The 22,705-nt window shown below is 41.6% G+C and overlaps 1 protein-coding gene across 2 annotated transcripts in view; it reads left to right on the top strand.

Moving 5' to 3' along the window:
• The window catches only part of pde4d (phosphodiesterase 4D, cAMP-specific), a 135,701-nt gene that overhangs the window by 42,980 nt on the left and 70,016 nt on the right, over nt 1-22,705 (top strand). Inside the window, exon 1 of one of the 2 annotated variants that reach the window (XM_044025702.1) lies at nt 2,696-3,623. The exons of the other annotated variant lie outside the window; for it this stretch is intronic. Coding sequence (XP_043881637.1) covers nt 3,361-3,623 — 263 coding nt within the window. The 5' untranslated portion in view covers nt 2,696-3,360. Of the gene's footprint in view, nt 1-2,695; nt 3,624-22,705 lie in introns of those variants that run through there. 2 annotated transcript variants of the gene reach the window in all.

Genomic DNA, 22,705 nt, shown 5'->3' with positions numbered 1-22,705 from the left:
GAATTCCGGATACATTCAGAGTTACACTAAGTGCTTTCCACTTGTGACCAGATCACACAGGAAGGTCACTAATACCAGGTATGAATAGGATTCATTATGTTTGTGGTGGTCAGGTGGGAAAGAGGGGCTGAATGAATCAATTAATTGCACACGTTTTTTTCCAATGAAGCAAAGGGGGCTGTTTATAGAAATCAACATAGTCTTCAGGTTTGCAAAACGAACGACACGTTGAAGCCTCAAATCCACAGAGAAATCACCTGCAGTCATTTTTCTATTGGATGATACCGACTGTCAATCAAACTGGTGTTCTCTCATATGTCCTGTGTTTAATTGTCTGTTTTCTTTGAAAACATAAAAATGGAAACATAATTGTCCAATTGTTTTATTGGAGAAGACCAAAAACCGTTATAACTGAGGCATAAAAGAGGCCCATTTCCCACTTCCATTCAGAGCTGCCCATTAGTGGTTAGCTTCTATTTCCTGGGATTGTCTTTTTAAATCTCAAGATCATAACCATTTATGTATCTGGTCTATGGGTGTGGTGCAGGCAACTATCTTCAAATCTGTTGGAATGAGAATTAAAATACTTCCACTTTTACTACTAAGGCTGCAACTAACGAATATTTTCATAATCCATTCATCTTTGGTCTGTGAAATATCAGAAAATGTTGAAAAATGTTGATTTGTGTTTACCAAACCTGGACATGAGGATGTCCTCGCATGTCTCATTTGGCAGACAAACTCAATTTTAATAAAGAATTAAGAAAATATTCACATTTCAGGTGAATTTACATTGTAAAGAGAGTTGCTAGCTGTTAAAGGAATACTTCACAGGTTTGCATTTAACTTTAACTTTGTATTACTAGAATAAGCCACAATTTCCCCTGAGTGAAGAAATATCTTCATTCTTTTCTTTGTTACGTGCCCACCAGTGACACTTGGTCCTGCTAAGGTAACTGTTAGCAAAGATGGCCGACACATTCTTTTGTTTACATTCTGGGAACCAAATGGTCCCGCCCCCCTATGAGTGGCTCTAAAAAGTGCAGAATTAGCATTGCAGTTTCATGCCTCAGTGTCACTGGTGGGCACGTAACAAAAAAAAGAATAAAGATATTTCTCGACTCGGGAAGCACCATTTTTCATAAATACTACCTATTCTAGTAATACAAAGCTAAATGTAAATCGTAAAAAAGTAGCAGTCAGCTAGTTTGCATTCACAGATGGATTAAAGGGCTTGCCAAGTATACTTTAATTCCAAGAAAATTTAAACTGCAACTCCTTACAGATTTTCTAGGAGTTAATTGTCATTGTGGAAGGTTATTAGATTACCCACCAGGTGCTGCTAGATTGCATCGTTTGGCAGTGTTTTGTATGCATATGAGGTTATTAGTGTGACAGTGTCATAGGACGACCGTCTAGTATTATGTTGCTGTTTTCCAAATAACACTGTGGTGGCAGTGAGTGAATGGATGGATACGTTTGAGCACTACTAGGATCTTTCTGTTCCTCATTCTCTGGCTCCCTCTGTCCAAACACTAATTTGAGTTATGTTAAATGGGGACTCTGCAGGCATGAGTGTCAGTTGTTTGTCTCTGTATAACCTCTTTCACTCTGTAATGTGTGGGCATAGCAGGGATTTTTAAACCCAGGTAAAGCTCCTTAAAAAAAATCTTATTGCTGAAATAGATGTGATGTCACATTAACACGACCCTAAACATTTTTGTGACACAAAAGTCGCCATGTAGATAACAATATCCAACCTCTGCACTGGAGCAGTGACTGCGCCTGAGTCCTTGTTGCCTGAATGTGAGTGATGTGAATCTGTATTTTCACCTTCTTTTTTTCCAGTTGGTGCATATTATGATGTTTTGTTACTGTTTGTTTTGACAGTTTGTCACACACTGCTTCGCTGAGCTTGAGAACAGCCAGCGGCATAGTAATAATTCATTTTAATGGTATATATATATATTTTTTTGCCATTGGTATTAGAATGACAACGGTGTGTATTACTTCTAGCGTAATAAGACATTCTTAAATGTGTTTGATAGTAGCATCAATATAAGCTGGTTAGTTGCAGGTGATAGCTGCTGTTTGCACGTTTGAGGAGAAAAAGACTAGAGGGCAGCATGTTAGATTCGTCAGCCAGTGTTTACATATTTACCCGCATGTCTACCCTCGTTTGAAAGACTAACACAGTGAAAGGGAGTGGCTGCCACTGGGGGCAAAATGATGTCGGTTGCATGGAAATCCCCTGGTTTTTCATACATGTGCTCAAGTGCTGGTAGAAATACAAACCTGTGCACACAGAGACTTATTTGCATACACATGGCTTCATATGCCGTTTCTGAAAGATATCCTCCCGAGCAGAGTGGGGGATTTAGGTTTATTCAATTAAAATCGTTGCTTTTAGTGCAGTCTGCCGCATCAAGAAATGCAACCTCACCGCTGCTGCTGCGGCTGCTGTGTGCCTCAACTTTCAGGGTTACTCAAATGCTCCTTCCCCCCCCCCGCTTCTCTGTTGTGCATACATGTACATGCATACATGCTTGCGGGCACACACGCCCCTCAAACACACTCCCACATGCTCATGCTCTGCTCAGCTCTTGAGGATCACTGGCTTACAAACTGGCTGCAGTCAGCAGTCAGTCTCTGTGTAGGTAGGGGGAGGCAGGATGAATTGCTTCCACGGGAGGGAAGAGAACTGAAGACATGCTGGACTGAATGACAACCGACTGGGAATATCTGCTGGTGAACCACTGAGGGCTCCGTTTCTGGATTGCACCAAACAAAGCTGGGCTGTTTTTGGGCTGGAACAAACTGAATTAGTTCTGCTGTACTCACACTGGGTTCAGCTAAATACTGGTCTGTGTTTAAGTATGCCTGCAGGCTTTTGAGAACGGGGCTGAAATAGACTCAATTCCCTGTCTTGTCTTTTTTTTTTCTTTCTTGCATCCCGCCCTCCCTCCATCCTTCTTCCATCCGCTTATCTTCTCTCATGCACTTTCACAGCAGACATCCAGTGTTGCAGAGGCAGCAGCCCTCGGTGCCTCTATTAATCTGCTGGCTCCTCAAAAGACGCTGAAGGAAAACAAAGACCAGGGATTTTTCCTTCTTTTTTAATATCCTCTTGTTTGCACAGAGGAGCTTCTGGTGTGAGGAATAAGATTTTTTTTCTTTTTTTATCATCCAGAGGAATTCTTTCTTCATATTACATACAATTTTAAGGCAATTCCTGGACTCTCAGGGAAAGAAAGCCCACTTCTAGTTGGTGTATTGCTTTTTTTCTCTCGCATAACTTAGCTGCATTTACTGCTCGTTCGTTTGCCTGGTGCTGGTGGTTGCGGTGAAGCCGGGGCAGGCATGGCCCAGCAGGCAGGCATGGGGGTGACCCACCAGGACACCCTGGCAGTGCCCCCCATGCCTAAACACTCCGGCCTGAATGAAGACCTGGTGAAGATCCTGCGGGAGAACCTGCTGCAGCCGGAGAGGCCACGGGGACACCGGCGCTCGCCCTCGTCCATCTCCCCCCGCCTTTCTCCACGCAACTCCCCGCGTCTGCTCCGCCGCATGCTGCTCAATAACAACATCCACAAACAGAGGCGCTTCACTGTCGCGCACACATGGTGAGAAGATGCACATGTGCCGTGTGGGTCAGCGTTTTTGTGTCTGGGGACGGGTGACGGGTGAATTGGCGAGTGCATATGCGTGTTCGTCATTTGTTTGACAACATGTGGTTTATGCCACACCTGTGACAAACTTTTAAGGTCAGGACTGTGTTTGCTGAACGCCGTGTGTGAGGGAGATGGCAGCGTGATAACCGTATTCCAGCAATTAACTTTGTTTGCCGTTTAATTTCAATGCTTTCCCCTCAATGACAAGAGTGTGTGTGTGTGTGTGTGTGTGTGTGTGTGTGTGAGCAAATCTTTCTTGTAGGTTATTCATGTTAAATCTCCTAGGAGACCCTCTTCTCACCTTGCTTTAATGAGTTGCTGTCTTGCTCTTCCTTCCTGTCCAGCTTAATTTCTATTTGTGTCACTCTTCCCCGTGAATGTGTGGTACCCATGGTTTCTCTCATTTTTTCTTCCTCTCCTACCACTGCTTGAGATATACAGTAGTGCAATAGCAGCATCTGAAAAGATATACCCCAAAGCTGCCTGTCTTGTTAGGCAGATAGAGTGGGAGCACATCTGCCACTGTGTTTCTTTGTGTGTCGGCTGTGGTTTTCGCTCCACACCTTGCTGCCTGCATTTTTTGACTATTAATTAGTCTTCTATTCCTGGCTGTCTATCAGCCTCTGTTGCACTCGCCCACGCCTTATCTCCTGCCTTCGTCTCATATCTATTCCCCTTTCTCTCTCTCCCTCACCCTCCCCACTCCTTTTTTCTACCCTTCGCTTCCCCTGGCCACCCACTACTGTCATGTCTTCCAATTTTTTATTCACAACTCATCTGTCCTTCTCATCCTCCCCGGCCCCTCTGTCTCTCTGTATGCCTTGTGTTCCACTTCCTCTACTCCTAATCTCTTTTATTACACACCTCCCTTCTGGCATCTAATGGTGTTATTCAAAAATCCACATAGTTTCACATACAGAATTATAAGCCACTGCTTGATCCACCACAACCGTTCATTTCAGATTTCACTGCTACATTAAGGTGACATCGTTTTTCTCCATTTTAATGCCCCTTCATTTTCCTTTCTTTTCTTTTTTTTATTTCTTCCATGATATCTACACTCTTTTGGATTCATTAGATTTATTTCTCTCTCTGTTTGCTGCTTGTAATGAATGGGGCCAACAGCACAGGGACATATTCAGCCTCATGGCTCCTATAGCTTTTTTGCAATTTTAAAGGCATGCTGTCTGCGTACTCGCCTGTGTCATTTAAATTTGATGAATTAGTGATCAGGGCAACAAATGATAGAGTGCCTTGTGCGCGTATGTGCATATGTGATGGATTTAAAGCTGCCGTTAATTCCGATTATGCAATTTTAAACACCACCGCCGTCATATTTCCCGTGCGCCTCTTGAGAGTGATTTCTCACAGTGCTATTTTGAGAAGCAGAAACAGATTTTCCCCTTATCTGTCTGCTTGCCTGCCTTCAGCATGATGGTGGGATAAGAGAGCCGGGATTCACTGAAGAATATCCATATTTGCCAAACATACAAGTGATCAAAAGACCATATGGCACAGTTGGCGTTGCGGTGCATATTCATCATAGATAATGTAGCCAAGGAAACAGTCTTTTGTATGTCACTATGTGGCCACGGGGGCATTTTTCTGCAGACATTGTATTTTAGGAAAAATATTGTTTTTTTTGTCTGTGTCTGATGCATTTCAGCTGTTTAAGAAAAGAGAATTGTGTCACATGGTGCCCGTCATTGAAGCAAGGTTTACAAATCACATTTTACTTTACAATCCTGTGATTTTGGCCAATATCTGACAGTACTAAACTAAACGTCCATTTTTCAGTACACTTCCCTACTAGAGTACCAGAGTGATGGTACGGTAAGCTACAGGTGGAGCTAGACACTCTCAGTCTACTCTGAAAGCTTGACGTCTTGTTGAGACAAACGGTCACAAACTGAGCAGAACTGACCGCAAACCTAGATGTACAGGACACAACATGTCGCTGTCTTGTTTTTTTAATTATTACAGCCTGAAATAAACACACTATCCATGGTGTAGGCAATGTGAGAAAACCACAAAAAACACTGTTCTTTAAGCAATTTGTTTTTGCAAATAAAAGGTCGGGATGTTGGTCACATTCATAAGGAAACTAATTAAATATAATAAAATTCACCACATGTGCACTGTAGGTTATCGTGCTGCTGGTCTGCTTTGAGCGTGTGCATCCTTTCGTGTAATCAGTGAATCGTCGTCACCTTAGACCAGATGATTTCAAAAAATGCCAAAAAAGCCTTTATTCTGAAAGAACATGAACTTTGTCAGAGAACTTGACACATGTTGATTTGGTTTGACAGTTTGAGGTTTTCACACGAGTGTTTTGAAAGACGGTCTGTGTAACAAGTTGGTGATTAAAAACACTGCGGCCACATCATCACCAGGTGACTGCTGTGAGCTTAAGGTGGCACGCAAATGTGGGTTTATTTGTCCCTGACTGTGACTTTATGTGTCTTAAAGCTGCTTCAAAGTCAACTTGCCTTTTTCAACCAATACAATGTCATTTTGAATTTCATTTTAGATGAGTCATTTTGTTTATAAATCACTTGGTTAAGCCATTCTGCCCCTACTGGAAACAATGTGACTTGCACACCCTTCTCACCTTTTTCCCCCCTGATCAGTGTGCATGCCTGTACCTATTATTCCTGCAAAATTCATATTATTCCCATCAAACTCACTCAGACAAGTCTAAATCACTTCAAGGGAAGCCAAACTGACTATTATTTATTAACTCACTCAACTGATGGTTTAGGAAAATACACAACATTTATTTGCATCCCTGTCTTGTGGTCTGCTCTGCTTATTTTCACACTGACATCGACTCAAACTGAATTATTTTTGCTACCAGTAAAGTTCCCATTTCATTTATAACATAACATTTGGACGACAAAGCACAGCACGTACTGTATGAGTGGACACCACTATGACAGCTGGTATCGTCCAGTGTGTGACGGGGTGCAGGTTGACATCTCTGTGAACTCCCATTTGCAAAAATGTCAACGTGGCTCTGGCCCAAATGGCAAATTTTGAGGCTTCAAAACATGGAGTTCAGATTCCCGGCGGGCATGTCACGACCGGTTGTCACTTGGTTGCGTCACGATTGTGTTAAGAAAGAACAGTGACCACTTGATGACCGCCTCACTTGTCGCTCCACGTACCTGCAGCAGCGTTGCTGTGTCAGCCCGATGAGATGAAGAATGGGAGGTGGAGAGAAAAAAAAAAAACTAAAATCAAATGCTGTCGCCTGTGTGCGCGTGCGAGCGAGAGAGAATATTTGTTTGTGATGGAGAGAGACGCCATCAAATGCCTGTAAGCAGTCGCGATGTTGACAACTTCAGTGTAATTTACTCCAATCACCTCTTCATTGTTTTACAGCTGCAGGGGAATCACAGGGTTGCTGTGCGGTAAATCTGGTGACATGCCCTCAATGGCTCCGGTCCACACTTCATTAACAAGACAATACTTCTCCATGGACCAACTAGCCCAATGTGCTCTTTTACTTTTCTTGCGGGAACGACGGCACGAAAACCATTAACAAATGATTTGATAATCACTTTGAGAGTCATTTGCACCTTAGATGCCAAATGGCTTTTCTGATGTGGATGCATTTGAGTTACGGTCGTACACAGGCAAAAAAATAGAAGATTTAAGACAATCCCGTTGTTGTGGACAACATCAAATCAAACGTGGTATAATGGAATGTTGAAAGCGACGACTGTTGGACTGGAGAGGTTTTTAAGTGAAGTGTGGCAGTTATTACTGAATTGTTGCCAGGATTATTCTAAGCTGCAGCACTATACTAACTCTCCAGGGAGGAGGTTTTCTTCATGGAACTAAAGTCTGCACAATGGCGTGTGTTGACAACAGACTTAAGATTCTGTGTCGTGTTGTGCTGCCTTGCCTTTAAAGGGATTTATTTATGTTTTGATGTACGCATAAGGCACATAAGGCACAGTCTTACTGCCATATTTATATAAAACAACAGCTGATGGTAGTGATGTTTTGTTTGCCAGACACACAGGAGGAGGAAGAGGACTTTTTATTTGTATTTTCTCGAGCATTGTGTTCCTTTTGTCTTCCTTTACTTGTTTGCTCCGAGCTGTGCGAAGGCACAGTGAAGCTTTTATATTCTCTCTGCCAGAATAGGTCCGTCGATATCCTGTGTTCAACTTTTCTTCCTCGCTGACCCTGAGGTATTTTTAATGCTGTTGCACAACAGTGTCTGATGCTGCATTGCAACAGTGCGAGTGTCTTTTTATGTAACAGGGAGATTTCAGGAAAGGGAGAACAGGTGACTGCGGCTCACGGTGCCCATGCCAGTGCTTCTCCTGTGGCTCGGTGAATTGAATGGGGGAGTTTTGGTGAAACTTTAGCCGCTGTGGACAAATGAGCGACGGATGAATGGATGATTGATGAAAGGAGGGATGGTGGAAGTAAAGAGGCAGTGCAGGAGGGAGATAGTGTGGGAGTATAGAGGACCTCGAGCTAAATGCAGTGGTGCTGAGCAGAGCATGACTCTTTCTTCTTCTCGCTTGGTTATATCATTTTTTATTTTTTATTAATTTCAGGAAGGATTATTGCCATAAGTGTAATGTGTAGCTATGGTACAGAAATTGATTATTTTGGATGATAGAAACAGCTTGTTACCATACTTCCACATTTTAATAATAGAAATTCTTTATTAAATGAAAGACCTGACCTCGAATGGCTGCAAACCAGACAAGAGACTACACAGGGAGACAGTAAAAGCTGTTGCTGTTTCATAACAACATAAAATCATACATTTCCAGCCTGTGTGTAATTGTTTTTTTTTTTACAATTTTGAATATCACACTACATCAACAAGTCACAGTCCGTGAGTCACACTCTTGACCTGAGTGACATGCGTATTAGGATAATGTGTTCAGACCAATTTAGTGTCAGTCTTAAAGGTTTATGGTGCGTTGCTTTTACTGCTGTGGTCTGAAGTTAAGGACTTATTCCAACGGTCTTTACAAGAAACACGAGTGCTTTACAGTATGCATCAAATGCCTAGTATCATGGCTATGTCTGCCGCACCTCACACCAAGGTTCACTTGAAGGTACTTTTTTTTTTTTTGGTTGTTTTGAAGGAGATTGTTGTCATCATTCATCTATTCATTTTCTGTAATTTAACTGGAGACAGTCACAGCACATGAGGCGAGGGGTAGAGTTCACCCTGGACATGTCACGGCTAATATACAAAGAAAAACAACCGCTCACACTCATGTTCACACCTCTGGACGTTTTACAGTCTCCGGGGCTTGTGCATGACTGGGACGATGATAAAGCGGGTGAGTTATTAGTCACATTGGCGTTATGTGCCGCTTTACCTCACAGCCACCACTCAAAACAATGATTTTTCTTATGTGCCATAAATGGTTGTTTTCAAATGTGTGCATTTTGAGTCTTTCCAGGCTCCTGTGAATCGCTAGCCTTTGAGCTCATCACTTTGTTCACGTCGTGACCTTCAAAGCCACTGCAAAGCCACAACTATTCAGGGACAAAAACATATCACAACCATGTTTGAAAACCACTGAAGCCACATTCATTCATTCACGCCTGCAGATATAGGTTTTGGGGTTGTTTTTTTTACTCACGTTGCTCAAACCTGATACGACCACATTCAACTCATTTCCCAAAGTACGTGGATCTACAACACGTGACGTTCACCTCCGATCAGGTCACTGAGCTGAAGTAAGGTGTAATATGCATATTGATAGTCATTTGCATCTAACAGGTCCAGACACATGAAGGTGTGTTAGCAACAGTTACTGCACTACCAGTTTTAATTAACCACTGATCATAAAGAGTCTGAGCTGAAGAGGCCGCAGCTGCAGGGCTTCATCTAAAGCCTTTTGATATGGTGATCTCTTTTTGATTCAACAAATTCCGCCAACATTCTGCATTCAGCATGACACCCATTCATCTATTTTTGTGTTTATTTATAAATGGGATGGGCATTTCATGCAAATATACTAGTTGGCTGTCACTGGGACTTAGTAATTTAAACGTCAATGTAACGACATAGAATAATTTGTATTTTTGTACGTTTTTCTGCATTAACCCTAACCATGTGCAGCCTTTTACTGATAACTGGACATAATAATCATTTGTTTATAGCTGTTGGTTGACTAATTATGCTAACCTGACTATTTTATGTGTATTTTCTTATTTGCTTAAAGGAATACTTCACCGGTTTGCATTGGCTAGTATTTGTGAACCTCAGTTTCCCCTGTGACAAGAAATATCTTCATTCTTTTCTTTGTTATGTGCTCACCAGTGACACTTCCTGTTAGCGTAACTGTTAGCAAAGATGGCGGACAAAGTTTACATTCTGGGAATCTATATATATATATGTGTATATATATATATATATATATATATATATATATATATATATATATATATATATATATATATATATATATATATATGTGTGTGTGTGTGATTCGGGTGACCAGGAGTTAAGAGTTTCTGGCTTCATTTGTGGTCTTTTTAAAAGCCCCCCCTTCTTAGTGTTGTGAAGAAAAGAAAAAAAGTCATTACTCAACATGATGGTCTGATATGGCCAAGAGCTGCCATTATCATCTTCTCTGAAAGAAGCTTATTAGCCTGAGGTGAGATCAATTTTGTTTTTGAGAACAATTATTATTATTATTTTTTTTTTTGTGCTGACAAAGGAGAAAAAAGGTGAAGTCCATTAAAGATACATGGCTGTGACAAATCCATTGGCCATGTCTTATTTCAGTTGGCGGTCTCAGCTCATTTAAGTGTAATTGAAAGTACAACCCTCTCAAGTCGCAATGCCCATTTCTTATTTTCTGCCTGTGCACCATTAATTCAAGGTCTTTTTGGGTTGACACACACACACACACACACAAACAAAATGAAAGTGTATTACTGCCTTATAATTGGCTTCTTATCAACATAAAACCAACCACATTTTTGTGAGTTACAGAGAAACATTGAATTTGGAATGATGATGAATGGAGGCCGTAATAACCAACTGCAAAAATGAAACAAGTCAACATTTACATCTTTCCATTACGGGGAACGGAATGGTTAAAATAAATGTATAGCCGACGTATTCTCTTTAATATCATAACAACTAAACATTGTGTAGAGTCATTACAAACAAATAAGTAGAGAGCAGAAGATATATTATGAAAAACAAGCTGAACACAGTGTTATGCAAGTCCCTGCACCATTTCCAAGCGTATACTGTATGATAATTAGATTTCTAGGTTTTCAGCCATACACCGAGAACTCTCCTTATCTCGGAGATGAGAAACATGCCTGAGAGATATCTGTTTTTAAGTTGTGCACTTGATTTCTGGATGAGAAACAATGCCCTGCAGAAACGTGTAGTCCTTTTCTTTTAAAGAAAAGAAACTACTATGTCCTTGCTCGGAAAGCCAAGAGAATGTTCTACCTTTATGTCATTCCTCTGCCTCACTCTTTCACACTTGCTTTTCCTCTGGCTACTTCTTCACACAGCAGTTCTTAGTTCAGTTTGCCAGTGAAGAGTGACACATCAGGTCATCTGATGTGTGGCAACATCATCCACCAATTGTGCCTTACAATAGTATTGATAGTGTTGAGCTGCTGAGTTGACAAAGATGGTGTGAGATGGTAAAATAGGAAATATAGACTCCTCTGTGTCCCAGTGGTCAGATGGTCGATGAGTCGTTATTGTGTTTAAAGACAACGCAGTCTGAATGACTAAAATGTGTTTCTATTGGACGCTTAGCAGTAAAATGGAGACTGTCCTCCAATAAAACGTACATATAGGTCGTATGCAGGAATTATGACCTATATTTACGTTTTCAAAACATGCAATATATGTAACAGCAACCACTTCCGCCTTAGATGCTGTATCTAGTGGCTTCGCCGTTTTCGGCACCGGCAGTCGGCTCAGTAGCTCGGTCCCTAACTAGCTTGGTCCCTAACTATACCACCTTGTTAATATTTTTTTTTAATTTTTACTACCTAACCCTGTCTTTTTTGCCCTAACCCTACCCTCAGTAACATCTGTGCATATTCGAGTTGGAAAATACTACCCTTACGTCGCGTTCAGGGATTTGAAAAAAAACGACCCACAGTCACATTTTCAGAAAACGACCTATATGTACGTTTCAGTTGGAGGACAGGTTGGTAAAATGTCAGAGGTGGAAATGTACCCGCGTATTTTGTGTACTGTACTTTTTAATTTTACTTTATTTTTTTGGAAGTACTGCACTTCGCTACATTTTAAATCACATCCGTTACTGAGTAAAATAATGTTGGCCTGAATTAAAGGTGGATTTGCGTTAATTAAGGTCCCCGACTGAGTGATAAAGTTGAACCCATTTTGACTGAAACATTGGGTTTGCCTGTATTTTATTTTGTCAGCACTAATTTCTAAAGGTTTGCCTTTAATTAAAACCAATTAAAGTGGGACTTGTGTCCTTTTTGCACGACACAAGAAAGAACCCCAACATTTTCAGGCCACTTTTTTACTTTAACTTGAGTATATTTTTAGACCCGTACTTTTACTTGTACTTAAGTTAAATGTCAAAATCGGGGTACTTTTACTTGACTTTAATCTCTCCACCATTGAAACATGTCCTTCGCGATTAATTAAGGGCCCGAATTTGCAAGTCTGGGTGCTTTTTTGTTTGTAAACATTTTAAACATCCATCGATCGATCCACTGTCTTTGTCCTCACTGTCGTAAAATCCACCCGAGGTCCGAGACTTCGCGAGACCTCCTGGTTCTGAGGACTCTGGGTCGTGTTAGGAATAGGAAAACCACTGGTGTGCTCCTCCTGCCGATATTTTACGGGGTTGTCGGTTGCCGACAGACAAATTCTGGTCTGCTTTAGTGACCCAACCAGTTTTCTTGGTCTCCCTGTACAGAGACGGCTGTCCACCTCTAGCCATTCTAATGACTTGCATGTCCCCAATTAAGATGCAGCTGCCTCCTGTGTTGTGAGAGCCGTCCTGTTATTGATGCCGTCCCTTGATCATTTTTCACAGCTGCCTCCAATATCCTGCTCTTTATGGGGCTGTTTTCATCTTTTGTGTGCTCATATTTGTGCGTATGTTTGCCAATATAGACTGTGTAAATACATCTGCTGGATTCATTGGTGCCTTTGTGGGTGTGTGCATTCATTTGTGAGTGCTGTTTATGTGTGTGTGTGGATAGATGGTGGGGATGCACAATATATCCAAAATGTCTCATCCCTCATCCTTGTGATATAAACACTGTGCACAGTATTCTGCACAATATGTATATATGTACATGTATATATATATGTATATGTATATATATATGTATATGTATATATATATGTATATATATATATATGTATATATACATATACAGTAACAGGCAAAAGACGTTTGACTGCTACTACATCTCGCAGAGACTGTTAAACTAATAAATGTAGATTGTTCTTAATGCAAGAAGAACTTACTGTAAACGTGCTTGTTTTAATTCATAATTCTTTCCAAATATGACAGCGCTGCACACTCATGTAAGAAAACAATGATCTCTTTTGTAATATGGAGCAAAGAAACCAGAAAATATTCCCATTTAAGAAGTTAAATCAATCCGAAATGTTGTTAGTTTTATAGTTGATTACAGTAATTGTTTCAGCTCTAGATTGCAGTGAGAGACTTTGCAGTTAAATTTAAATTATTATTGTTCACGGGAAAATCTAACACTTGAAATGAGGAATGAATGCGTTTCCTTTCTTTCAGCGCATCGTTTTGTCGCTGTATATCGCAATAGATCAATCTATAGATCGACGGATGACGGATAACAGCGCATGTGAATTTGTGTCTGTGTGTGCGTTCATAATTGTGTGATTACCTGTCTAAACTCTGGGGCAGTCTCCTTTGATTGCACTGATTCACCGCTGCTGCATGCAGTAATGAAAGAGGGAGAAATGAGCATGAGGTAATTGGTCTACACCCAGGTCCTCGTGGATCCCAGGAGACCGAGACAGGCCGATAGTGTGTTCATGCATGTATGAGAGTGTGTGTTTTGTGTTTTTTTTTGGAGGTGTGTGTGTGTGTGTGTGTGTGGAGGCTGCTCAGCATTCAAAGCGTCAGTGTGATCATAATTATGTGATATTTTGTGGTAAGTTCATCTCAGACGATTAAACCCAGGAGTCTGCTCTGATTGCTCAGCTCCTCGTTTTGGGTCGTAATGTTGTGCGTGCAATGCTGGAATTGAATAAGTTCAGGCCGTTTACTCTCAGCTGGCATTTTTTTTTTAAGGTCCACTTATCTGATGCAGTCTTTTACACACTGTCTGCAAACGGTTTGATCCTTTTGGTGTCCGACTGTTTATTCTGTTGAGAAGCGTCGCCAAGGTGTTTCTGCATTGTTGTCCATTACTGGTGATAAAGAGCAAAGTAATGATGTACGGCTTTAACACTAATATCACAACCTACCTACACCAATATCAGTCTGATCTGTTTACCCCTTTTTTAAACAACTGCTAACGACACGTTTGCGCTCAGACAGCAATAAGAATCCCACGTTATCCTTTATAAGGAATAAATGATAGCCCACAATATGACTCAGTTAATCAATGTTACTGCTTTTTCTTCTTCTTTTTTTTTATCAACTTTTTTAACAAGCAAATTCGCACCCACCTGTTTGGCATGTTTTCTTTTTGCTTAGTTATTTTAGCTTATAATAAGTCCAAACAGCCCACATGGTTCGTGCAGTGTGCCAGCCCACATTTATGTAGCGATATAGTCATTTTTGATTAGACCAATACTGAGTATCAGGTCGGCCCATCCCTTGTCAGGCTTAAACTCCATTTCCTAAACAATTTTACATTTGAAAGGTTGAACATCCTTACACCTGGGCAGCGACTTACCTCTCTCTTCGTTTTCGTTTGTCACGTTCTCTTATCCCACTCCATCCTTTTCTTCTTCCTGGTGGCTTCAAATGCAATAAAAGGGCTGGCATCTAATCTGGTCCACCAACCCCTGCTGCCCAGATATTTAATTTGCACTTATATGAACCAGAAAAAACAGCAGAAAATAGATAAGTTTAATATAAATTGAACATATTAGCATGTTGTCTGGAACATGGTGGGCACCCTCTGGCTCACCTGATGGAGCCGAGCGCCCTGCAGAGAACCTTTGCTGCGTGTCTGGCACAGGTATGTACTGTGTGCATCTCTCTTTACTCCTTCTTCCCTCATGCCCCGGTGGAAAGTAAAGTGTTTTCATTCTCGCATTGCAATAAAACTGTGGGAAAAAAATGATTAATATAACATTGATTCCAATTTGTTGGACTAATAGTGTTGTAATTATCTCTGTAAAAGTAGAGGATGAGTTCTCCTAATGTACTGTTTTTCTTGTATTGTGCATTGATTTATTTTTTTTCTTAACACCCTTTAGAAATGATCCACTCGTGTGTTTGTGGCCCTTTTTTTTTACTACAGCTTTCAGGGAGCATCTGGATATTAACCTGGAGTGGAGGGATTATTGCAATTACTTGCAACAGATCCCTTCTTCAAACCACCCCTTGCGGCTTTAAATGGATGCTCTTGTTCGGATCATCCATTTAAAAATAGGGCGTCGCTAAAGGGAGATTGATATGCATCGTGATCCACTTGGGAGTTTTGACCACGACAGGTGTCTCTCTCTCTTTCCTGTACTGCCAGCTAGTTGCATCCTAGATGCTAGTTGTTCTATTCATCCATCCCGCTTCTACCGCTATATCCACTGGTGCAAATCCCAGCTGACATAGGGCGAAAGGTCGTCATGGAGACACATGGAGACAAACAACCTCCACTCTCACACCTACAGTCCAGAGTGTCCAATTTGCCTAATCCCCAAATCTGCATGTTTTTGGACTGTGGGAGGAAACTGGAGAACCCGGAGAAAATCCCAAACACACAATCTCCATGCAGAAATAGGCCCTTGTTCCCGACCGGGTCACAAACCCAGGTCTTCTTGTTGCAAAGGCAAGAGTGCTAACCACTACACCCACCGTGTGGCCCTTGTTCTATGTTATGCATTATCATTGAGCATTAGCAGGTTCATAGTGTCACTCCACATTACTTAGCACTCCGGCTTGGATTGTTGTTGTTTTGTGACATTTCTTGTTACACAGTGAGCTCTTTGGAACTGAACAGTGTCTGCTCTTCAATCCCAGAGGCTCAGTAGCTTGGCAACTTGCACGGCAGCAGTGCGTACACGTATGTGTAAACAGGGAAACAGGAAAGCCACACACACACACACAAAAAACACCCTGTTACATCACACTTCCCCCACATCACTTACGAGGCACACACACATAACTTAATTGTGACAAAGGCTCAAAACTCCTGAAAATGATGACAAACAGCACAAAAGCAAATACTTCAAATTCAGATTCATATTCAGATGGATAATCTAATGTAGAGAGACAGAGAGAGACAGAGAGAGAGAGGGTTGAAGAATTCATACATCTTGAACTCTGAATGAACCCTGTCTGCATGGCACGGGTAGCAGCCTACGTTCCCAGTGTTTATGACATTTTATATACAGCATGGGCTTTTATTGCGACAAATGTAACAATGAATAATAAAATATTACATGTGATTTCAATTGAGCTGCCTCAGTTTCAGGATCCTTGTATTGTTTACGCTGGTTTACTTTACGTAGTCTTCAGACAGTAGCACGTGACGACTAGTCAAAGATCTGCTGTAACACACGTGAAGAATAAGATGCAGTCACTGTCGAAAGCTGCCAGAGAGCCGGGACACACACAATCTCATGCATCTGGATTGCTCACCGATTCCCAAGAAAAGGTGCTCACGTCCACTGGTTTCTTAACAAAAACATACTCATTGGTTTCCATGGCAACCAGGAGCTAACCTGGATATGAACCCTTCGTGCTAAAAGCATTAGGGATATTGCTGTGTCTCCAGGCACGTTGGGGAGCTTTGTGTTCAGACCCCCTCTGCTTTCTCATCATTTGTGGAGGGATGACCTTTGTGTGTCGCCTGCGCTCTTCTTGGCATGGGGTTTGATTGCATGTCTTTTTAATGCGTCTTGATCAGAGTGCTTCAACCCTGATTCGCTTTAAAAATGTCTTTGAACCCATCTGAATCTGGTTATTTAACATAAATCGGAGACACAGAACTGGACACATAAGAATACTTAATCTGAATGGAGGGATTATATCAATGCTATATTGATACACTTTGAATCTGATGTTCGTTGATGATTAGAGCTGAAACGATTATTAATCGATAACTAAATCAACTATTTTGATCAACAATTGATCGGTTTGAAGCTTTTTTCATTATTAAAACAAGATTTCTGGTCGTTTAAATGTGAATATTTTCTGGTTTCTTTGCTGCAGATAAGAAGTCATTCAATTGAAGTGAATCACTTTGGTTTGTGGACAAGACAAGACGTTTGAGAACGTCCTTATTTCCAGGTTTGACAAACATTGATGGACATTTTTCATGCACCAAACGATTACTCGACTAATCGAGAAAATAATCGACAGATTAATCGATTACGAAAATAATTGTTAGTGTTGTTGAACAACGTCAAACACCAGTTCCTTTAGTAAAGAGGACTGGACAACCATTGTAATTGTAGTAGACGCCATCCTGCTGTGTTTTATGTGTTTTAATATTTATAGCAAACAGGAAATAAGAAATTTATATTTGAATCTAAAATAGCAAAGTATTTGCTTGAGGAGAAAATGCCCATCACCCTTCTTATAATTACTTCTGCTGTGTATTTGATTAAGGCAATGCCTGATGCCTGCAGGCACGAGCATGCTGCCGTGTATGTGTACACTTTTTTTCTTCATGTTGCAGTGCGGGTAAAATTGATTTGAAAACCAGATCTGCTTCATCTTCTTTACAAATTGGTGTTCGACAGAAAGCTTATCTCAAAGCAGGAGAGGCGGAGGCACGAAAAAGGAGAGGAGGAAAGAAATGAAATTGGGATTGGTGTCTTCTGCATCAGTGGCTTCACTCTGCGTCGACTTCTTTGTTCAGACCCAACTTATTTTCTCTGTATTGAGCAGGAGGCTGACTTCCAGGAAATGATAGCCTGTCATTTGTGTGGAAGAATCAACCAAGTAGCCGTTGTTTCACACTGTACTCTCCGTAAGACAGCAAGTGATGAAGATTTTCTTAATGCAGTTTATCCGCAGAAAGAAAACGCGTCTACACAATAAGAAGTACGAAGAAAGAGGTGAATATATTGCTGCTGTTGAGGGAGAAAACAAATCAATGCTGAATATCTGCCCACGGATGATTACCAAGTGGTTCAGCGAAATCAAATTACAGCAGCAGGTGCAGAAGCATCTCTCTGTTTGATCTTGGTCCAGGTCTGGACACAGTAATAAAAACAGAAATCAACTACGCTCTGAATTAGAATGTAATATACAGGGATGCCACGTGCACGGCTATAGAGTCAGTGGTCCTCGTTTATCAAACACGTGTACATTCATCAGTGTGGACGATGGCTCGGACCACGTCACAGTGCACTGTGTGGCTGTGTGGATGGTTATTATTAAATTATGCTAGTGCAATGCAATTTTCTTTTGTTGTTAAGAATGACGATTATATCATAATCACAGATCCAGCACTAGTCTTTTAACTTGCAGTATGTTAGGCAAGTTATTCAGTAAGAGAAGCACATGCACACGCACGCACACACACACACACACACTGATTTTACTGATGTTGGCGATTAACTGACAAACTCAGGACTAGTTTTCCGTGACCTCTGCCAGGGTCTTGGTGTTGAAGGTGGAGGACATTGACATTGCAGCAGTTCTTTCTCTCCACACCGTTGCTTTCTGACTTCCTTTGATCCCACTTTTCACGCTGACAAACATAATCGCAGCTGTTCTCTTTAAATTCCTGACGTGATGATGCTCCTTTTCTGCTTCGGAAGCTCCTCTTCTTGGCCGTGTTCTGCGTCTCGGTGTCGTAAACTGAAGGGATGAGGTCTCTAAACCATCCATAGATGGGGACGTGGTATTCAAATTAGGACCATTTTCACCCGGGTCAATACCTTTCCGAATTATTTGTGCTCCTGTTTAAGTGAAGATAACTTGGGTGCCACTCCAGGCAGTCTGAGGCCTTTACAAAACAGGTGTTGATTTTCAAGACAAAGCTCTCAACTTAACCACTTAACCAACTTTGGTGTTTTTTCTGGTAGAAAGTCCAAAGGAAGATTAAGATCGGAGATTAAATCTGGGTTGGGGTCGTCCCGAAACTCCACTATGCCAGTGTAGGTGTTGATGAGGGTATCAAAGTAACTGTAGATTACTTTCCTGCTAAGGTGTTGGGACAGATGGACAGCAAGGAGAGATTATGCTTATCAATTGTGGCCTTTATGATCCCAGAAAAGATAATGTGGCTTGGGAATAGAGTGTTTGTGCGACGTAGTTTAGCTTGCTGCCATTGCAAACGTAAAAAAAAAGGGGTTTAATTTGTGACGCTTGTTCCTTAAAAACAATGGCTGACATATTTTTGAACTTTAAAAACAAAATGTCTCTTATATTTTTTGTCTTATCAATGAGTACACTAGCATTTAATTTTCCTCCACATCCGTTTCCCTCGCATGTCTGTTGAATAGCGTAGACCGAGCGCGTTTGTTCTTCTGAGTGCCCGTTTGATCTGCTGCTGCTGTATAATTCAACTGGCAATTGCAGCTCTGTGTGAGCAATAATCGGGCCTTTTTCTCACAGTGGTTTCGTCTTTTTAGAAATACTGCTGTAGCGCAAAGTGCCATAAACTACTCCCATCATTCCAAAACACACACACACACACACACAAAAGAAACACGTTCTTAATGGCTGAGACAGCGAGTGATGTTTTGCTTCGAATAACCTCGATAGTGATTTCAACTTCTGCTTCACACGGACCTCCCGCTAAATGTTACACGCTGGACCTTTGTGTGTTAATAGTGCGATGCAAAATGTTTTCCTTCTAAGATGTGGAGCGATTATTGCCCCACAGTTATATTAAAAAAGAAAAACACAATGTGCCATCAAAATTACGATGAACCACTAACCGTGAACTCTAAAAAAAAAAACAGAGCTTGGAGTGAAGGTAATTTACAATGTTGGCATGCACAGACTGTTGCCATGCAAGCTACATTATTCACTGAGATACCAACAAAAAAAAAGAACCTGTAACAAGCTCCAAGAGTAATCTGATGATGATGATGATGATGGCTCTTTTTTTCTTATCCCGGGGGTGAAATTACTGAAATTGCATGTGAGAGTATATAGAAACCATTCAAATAATAAACACACAGTCATATAGCTGAGTGCTGCTGTGCACTAACGCAGAATAATGTCAGAATGATTTCTATGAGACCAAGGGACTTTCTACTGCCTGCAGCTGCTCATACTTAGTTTAATGAACTGTGCGAGTGTTTGGTCATTCACAAAATTAAATCCCCTCCTAATTAAATAAGTCTCTGATATACAAACGAGTAATAACGTTAAAGTTAAAAAAAAAGAAAAAGAGGACACCACTCTCGATTCGAATGAAGCGTACAATTGTTATGTCATCATCAACAACAGGAGAAAACCTATGAACGGTCAGACGAGTTTAATACACTTGCAGATCACTTTATTAGGAACGCCTCTACACCTTTCTGGCCACAGCCATGGGGTCGAGGTTGGTGGAGGGATCTCGTCTCTAGGATGAGAGGATGTGGTCCTCTTAGTTCCATCCAACTACGACCTTTGGCTCTCGCTGGGAAGGTTCGATGAAGTTACTCGAGCGGTCTGCTGTGGTGAAGAGGGAGCTAAGCCGGGAAGGCGAAGCTCTCGATTTACCGGTCGATCTACGTTCCAACCCTCGTCTGTGGTCGTGACCTTTGGGTAATGACTGAAAGAACAAGATCGTGTAGGTGATTGTGAAGGGCTCTGAATAGAACCGCTGCTCCTCCACGTTGAGAGGAGCCAGCTGAGGTGGTTCGGTGTCTGGTGAGGATGCCTCTTGGACGCATGTTTCGGGCATGTACTTCTGTGGGGAGACCTTTGGGTCAACCCTGGACACACTGGAGGGATTATATCTATCGGCTGCTGCCCCCGCGAGCCGGACTGGAAAAGCAGAAGATTTTATTTCATACAATCATCCAAGCAGCCAATGATTTAGTAATTGTGCATACTATTGACTCGTGTAGATACAAGTCAAAAAGCTCAAGTTAACTTGACAGGCTGATTTGAGTTTTTCTGAGATTTTGACTTAAAGGCTACACTATGTTTGATAAGCACATTTTACAGCTGCGGTGATCAAGAAAAACAGAATCAGAATAATATAATATATATAAGGCTGGACCTCACAAGATGCACATACGGCTACACCTCTGATCCACTGCGTCTCCATCCTGCACAGCTCTCACAGAGAGCGAGCCTGCCGTGGAGCTGCGGCTATGTTTTTATGTGAGGTTTGCTTTTGAAAATTAAGGATTAAAATACTGTTCATACTCCTCCGCATGCAACTAAATATAAAGCTCAGTGTCAAGTCATGGATGTGTTGGTCTTGCAAATACTTCACAACAAAGCCTTGTTGGGGAAACAAAAACCCATCAAAATACTGAAACAGTGGAGTGCTCTCTATGATATTTATGTCACACGTATAGATGTTGAAACTGTGGTCAAGGATCGGATCGGTGCCAATGTCTTTCCTGCATGGCTAATGGAAAAAAAATAGGCAGGGGATCTATTCCAAAATGAGCCACATGTCACGCAGAGGGCTCTTGTGGTGTGAGGAATTTTCACTGCAGTAAATTAAATTGGCTTAATACTGTGGTATGCCGTATTATTCCAAGCCAGCGGACTGATGGTCACAGTAGTTCAGAGCAAAAATCAGTTAAGTTGTGGTAGAGAGCGGTCAGTCTGAAGCTGGGGACGCACTACGAGATTTTGATTCTGCACCAGTCAGCACGAGTTGGGCACAGTTGGCACCGAAATCTGTTAGAAATCTGGGACACGGGAAATGGAAGGAGCAGGGATATCAAAACAGTCGCTCTCTCAGACATGGTTTGTGAGAGAGTTTGACGTGGGCTTCAGTTGGTTTGACGAATCATGCAGCCTGTGATCCCTCATCAGGTGCGGTAGTTAAATGTGCGATCCCCAGTTGTTGTTGTTGCAGCAGCCCAGCTTGTCGGGCACTGGTGCTCTTAAAGGCACACGGCACCGGTTTAGCCAATGGTGTGGTGGCAGTAGTTTCTGTCTGAACCATATGTTCACAGGAGGTGACATCACTTGCAGTTGCGTGGCACCTTGCGATAGTCTCGTTCATACTGCTGCATTTGTGCAATTATCACGGCAGCCCTACAACGACTCACATGGGCAGTGTGGCCGCTCTCATCAGTTAGAATATATGGCTAAATGAATTGTAAGATGTATGCGCATGCATTTTAGTGTGGTTCTGGTCTAGGGTTGCGGGCACAGGATCACCCACACTGGACAGATGAAGACCGGAAAGAATGAAACTGAACTTATGAGTCTGCGTTGGCATGTTGATGGTAAGAATTCCCCCTCAACTACAACTGAAATTCACTCGCCACCAGGGATAAGATTTCAATGGAGAAAAACTGGTGGAACAGGACATTGGCAGCCGGAATGTGCAGTGCTACAAATCTGTAGCAATCCGGGACCAGATTGGACCAGAATATTGATTTCTTGATTCAAGGCTTTCAGTATTTGCCTAGTTTTTTCTGCGTATCTTTTCATTTGCTAGCACGTGTAACAGCCAGCAGAAGGTTAGAAGACGGCAAACCTGCCAGTGGTGGGAAAACATGTATCTGTGAGTTCCCAATTGTAGACACAGTCATAAGCAATAAGCTGCTATGATTAGGTAGAGCGCTGGTCTGCTATCTTTGTTTGTTGTGCAGCTTAAGTTCTTAAGCAAGTGCTGCTTAGGTGAGGCCACAGACTTACATTCCTTTCTCTTCTTTTTCCTTTTTTCCCTTTAGGTTATTCTTCCACATTTTTCTCCCGCTTTCCACCTCTTGA

The sequence above is a fragment of the Solea senegalensis genome, linkage group LG5, assembly GCF_019176455.1.
Source record: "Solea senegalensis isolate Sse05_10M linkage group LG5, IFAPA_SoseM_1, whole genome shotgun sequence".
NCBI classification, from domain to species: domain Eukaryota; kingdom Metazoa; phylum Chordata; class Actinopteri; order Pleuronectiformes; family Soleidae; genus Solea; species Solea senegalensis.
The sequence above is the reverse complement of the archived record's forward strand: the minus strand, read 5'-3'. Positions and strand labels throughout refer to the sequence as shown.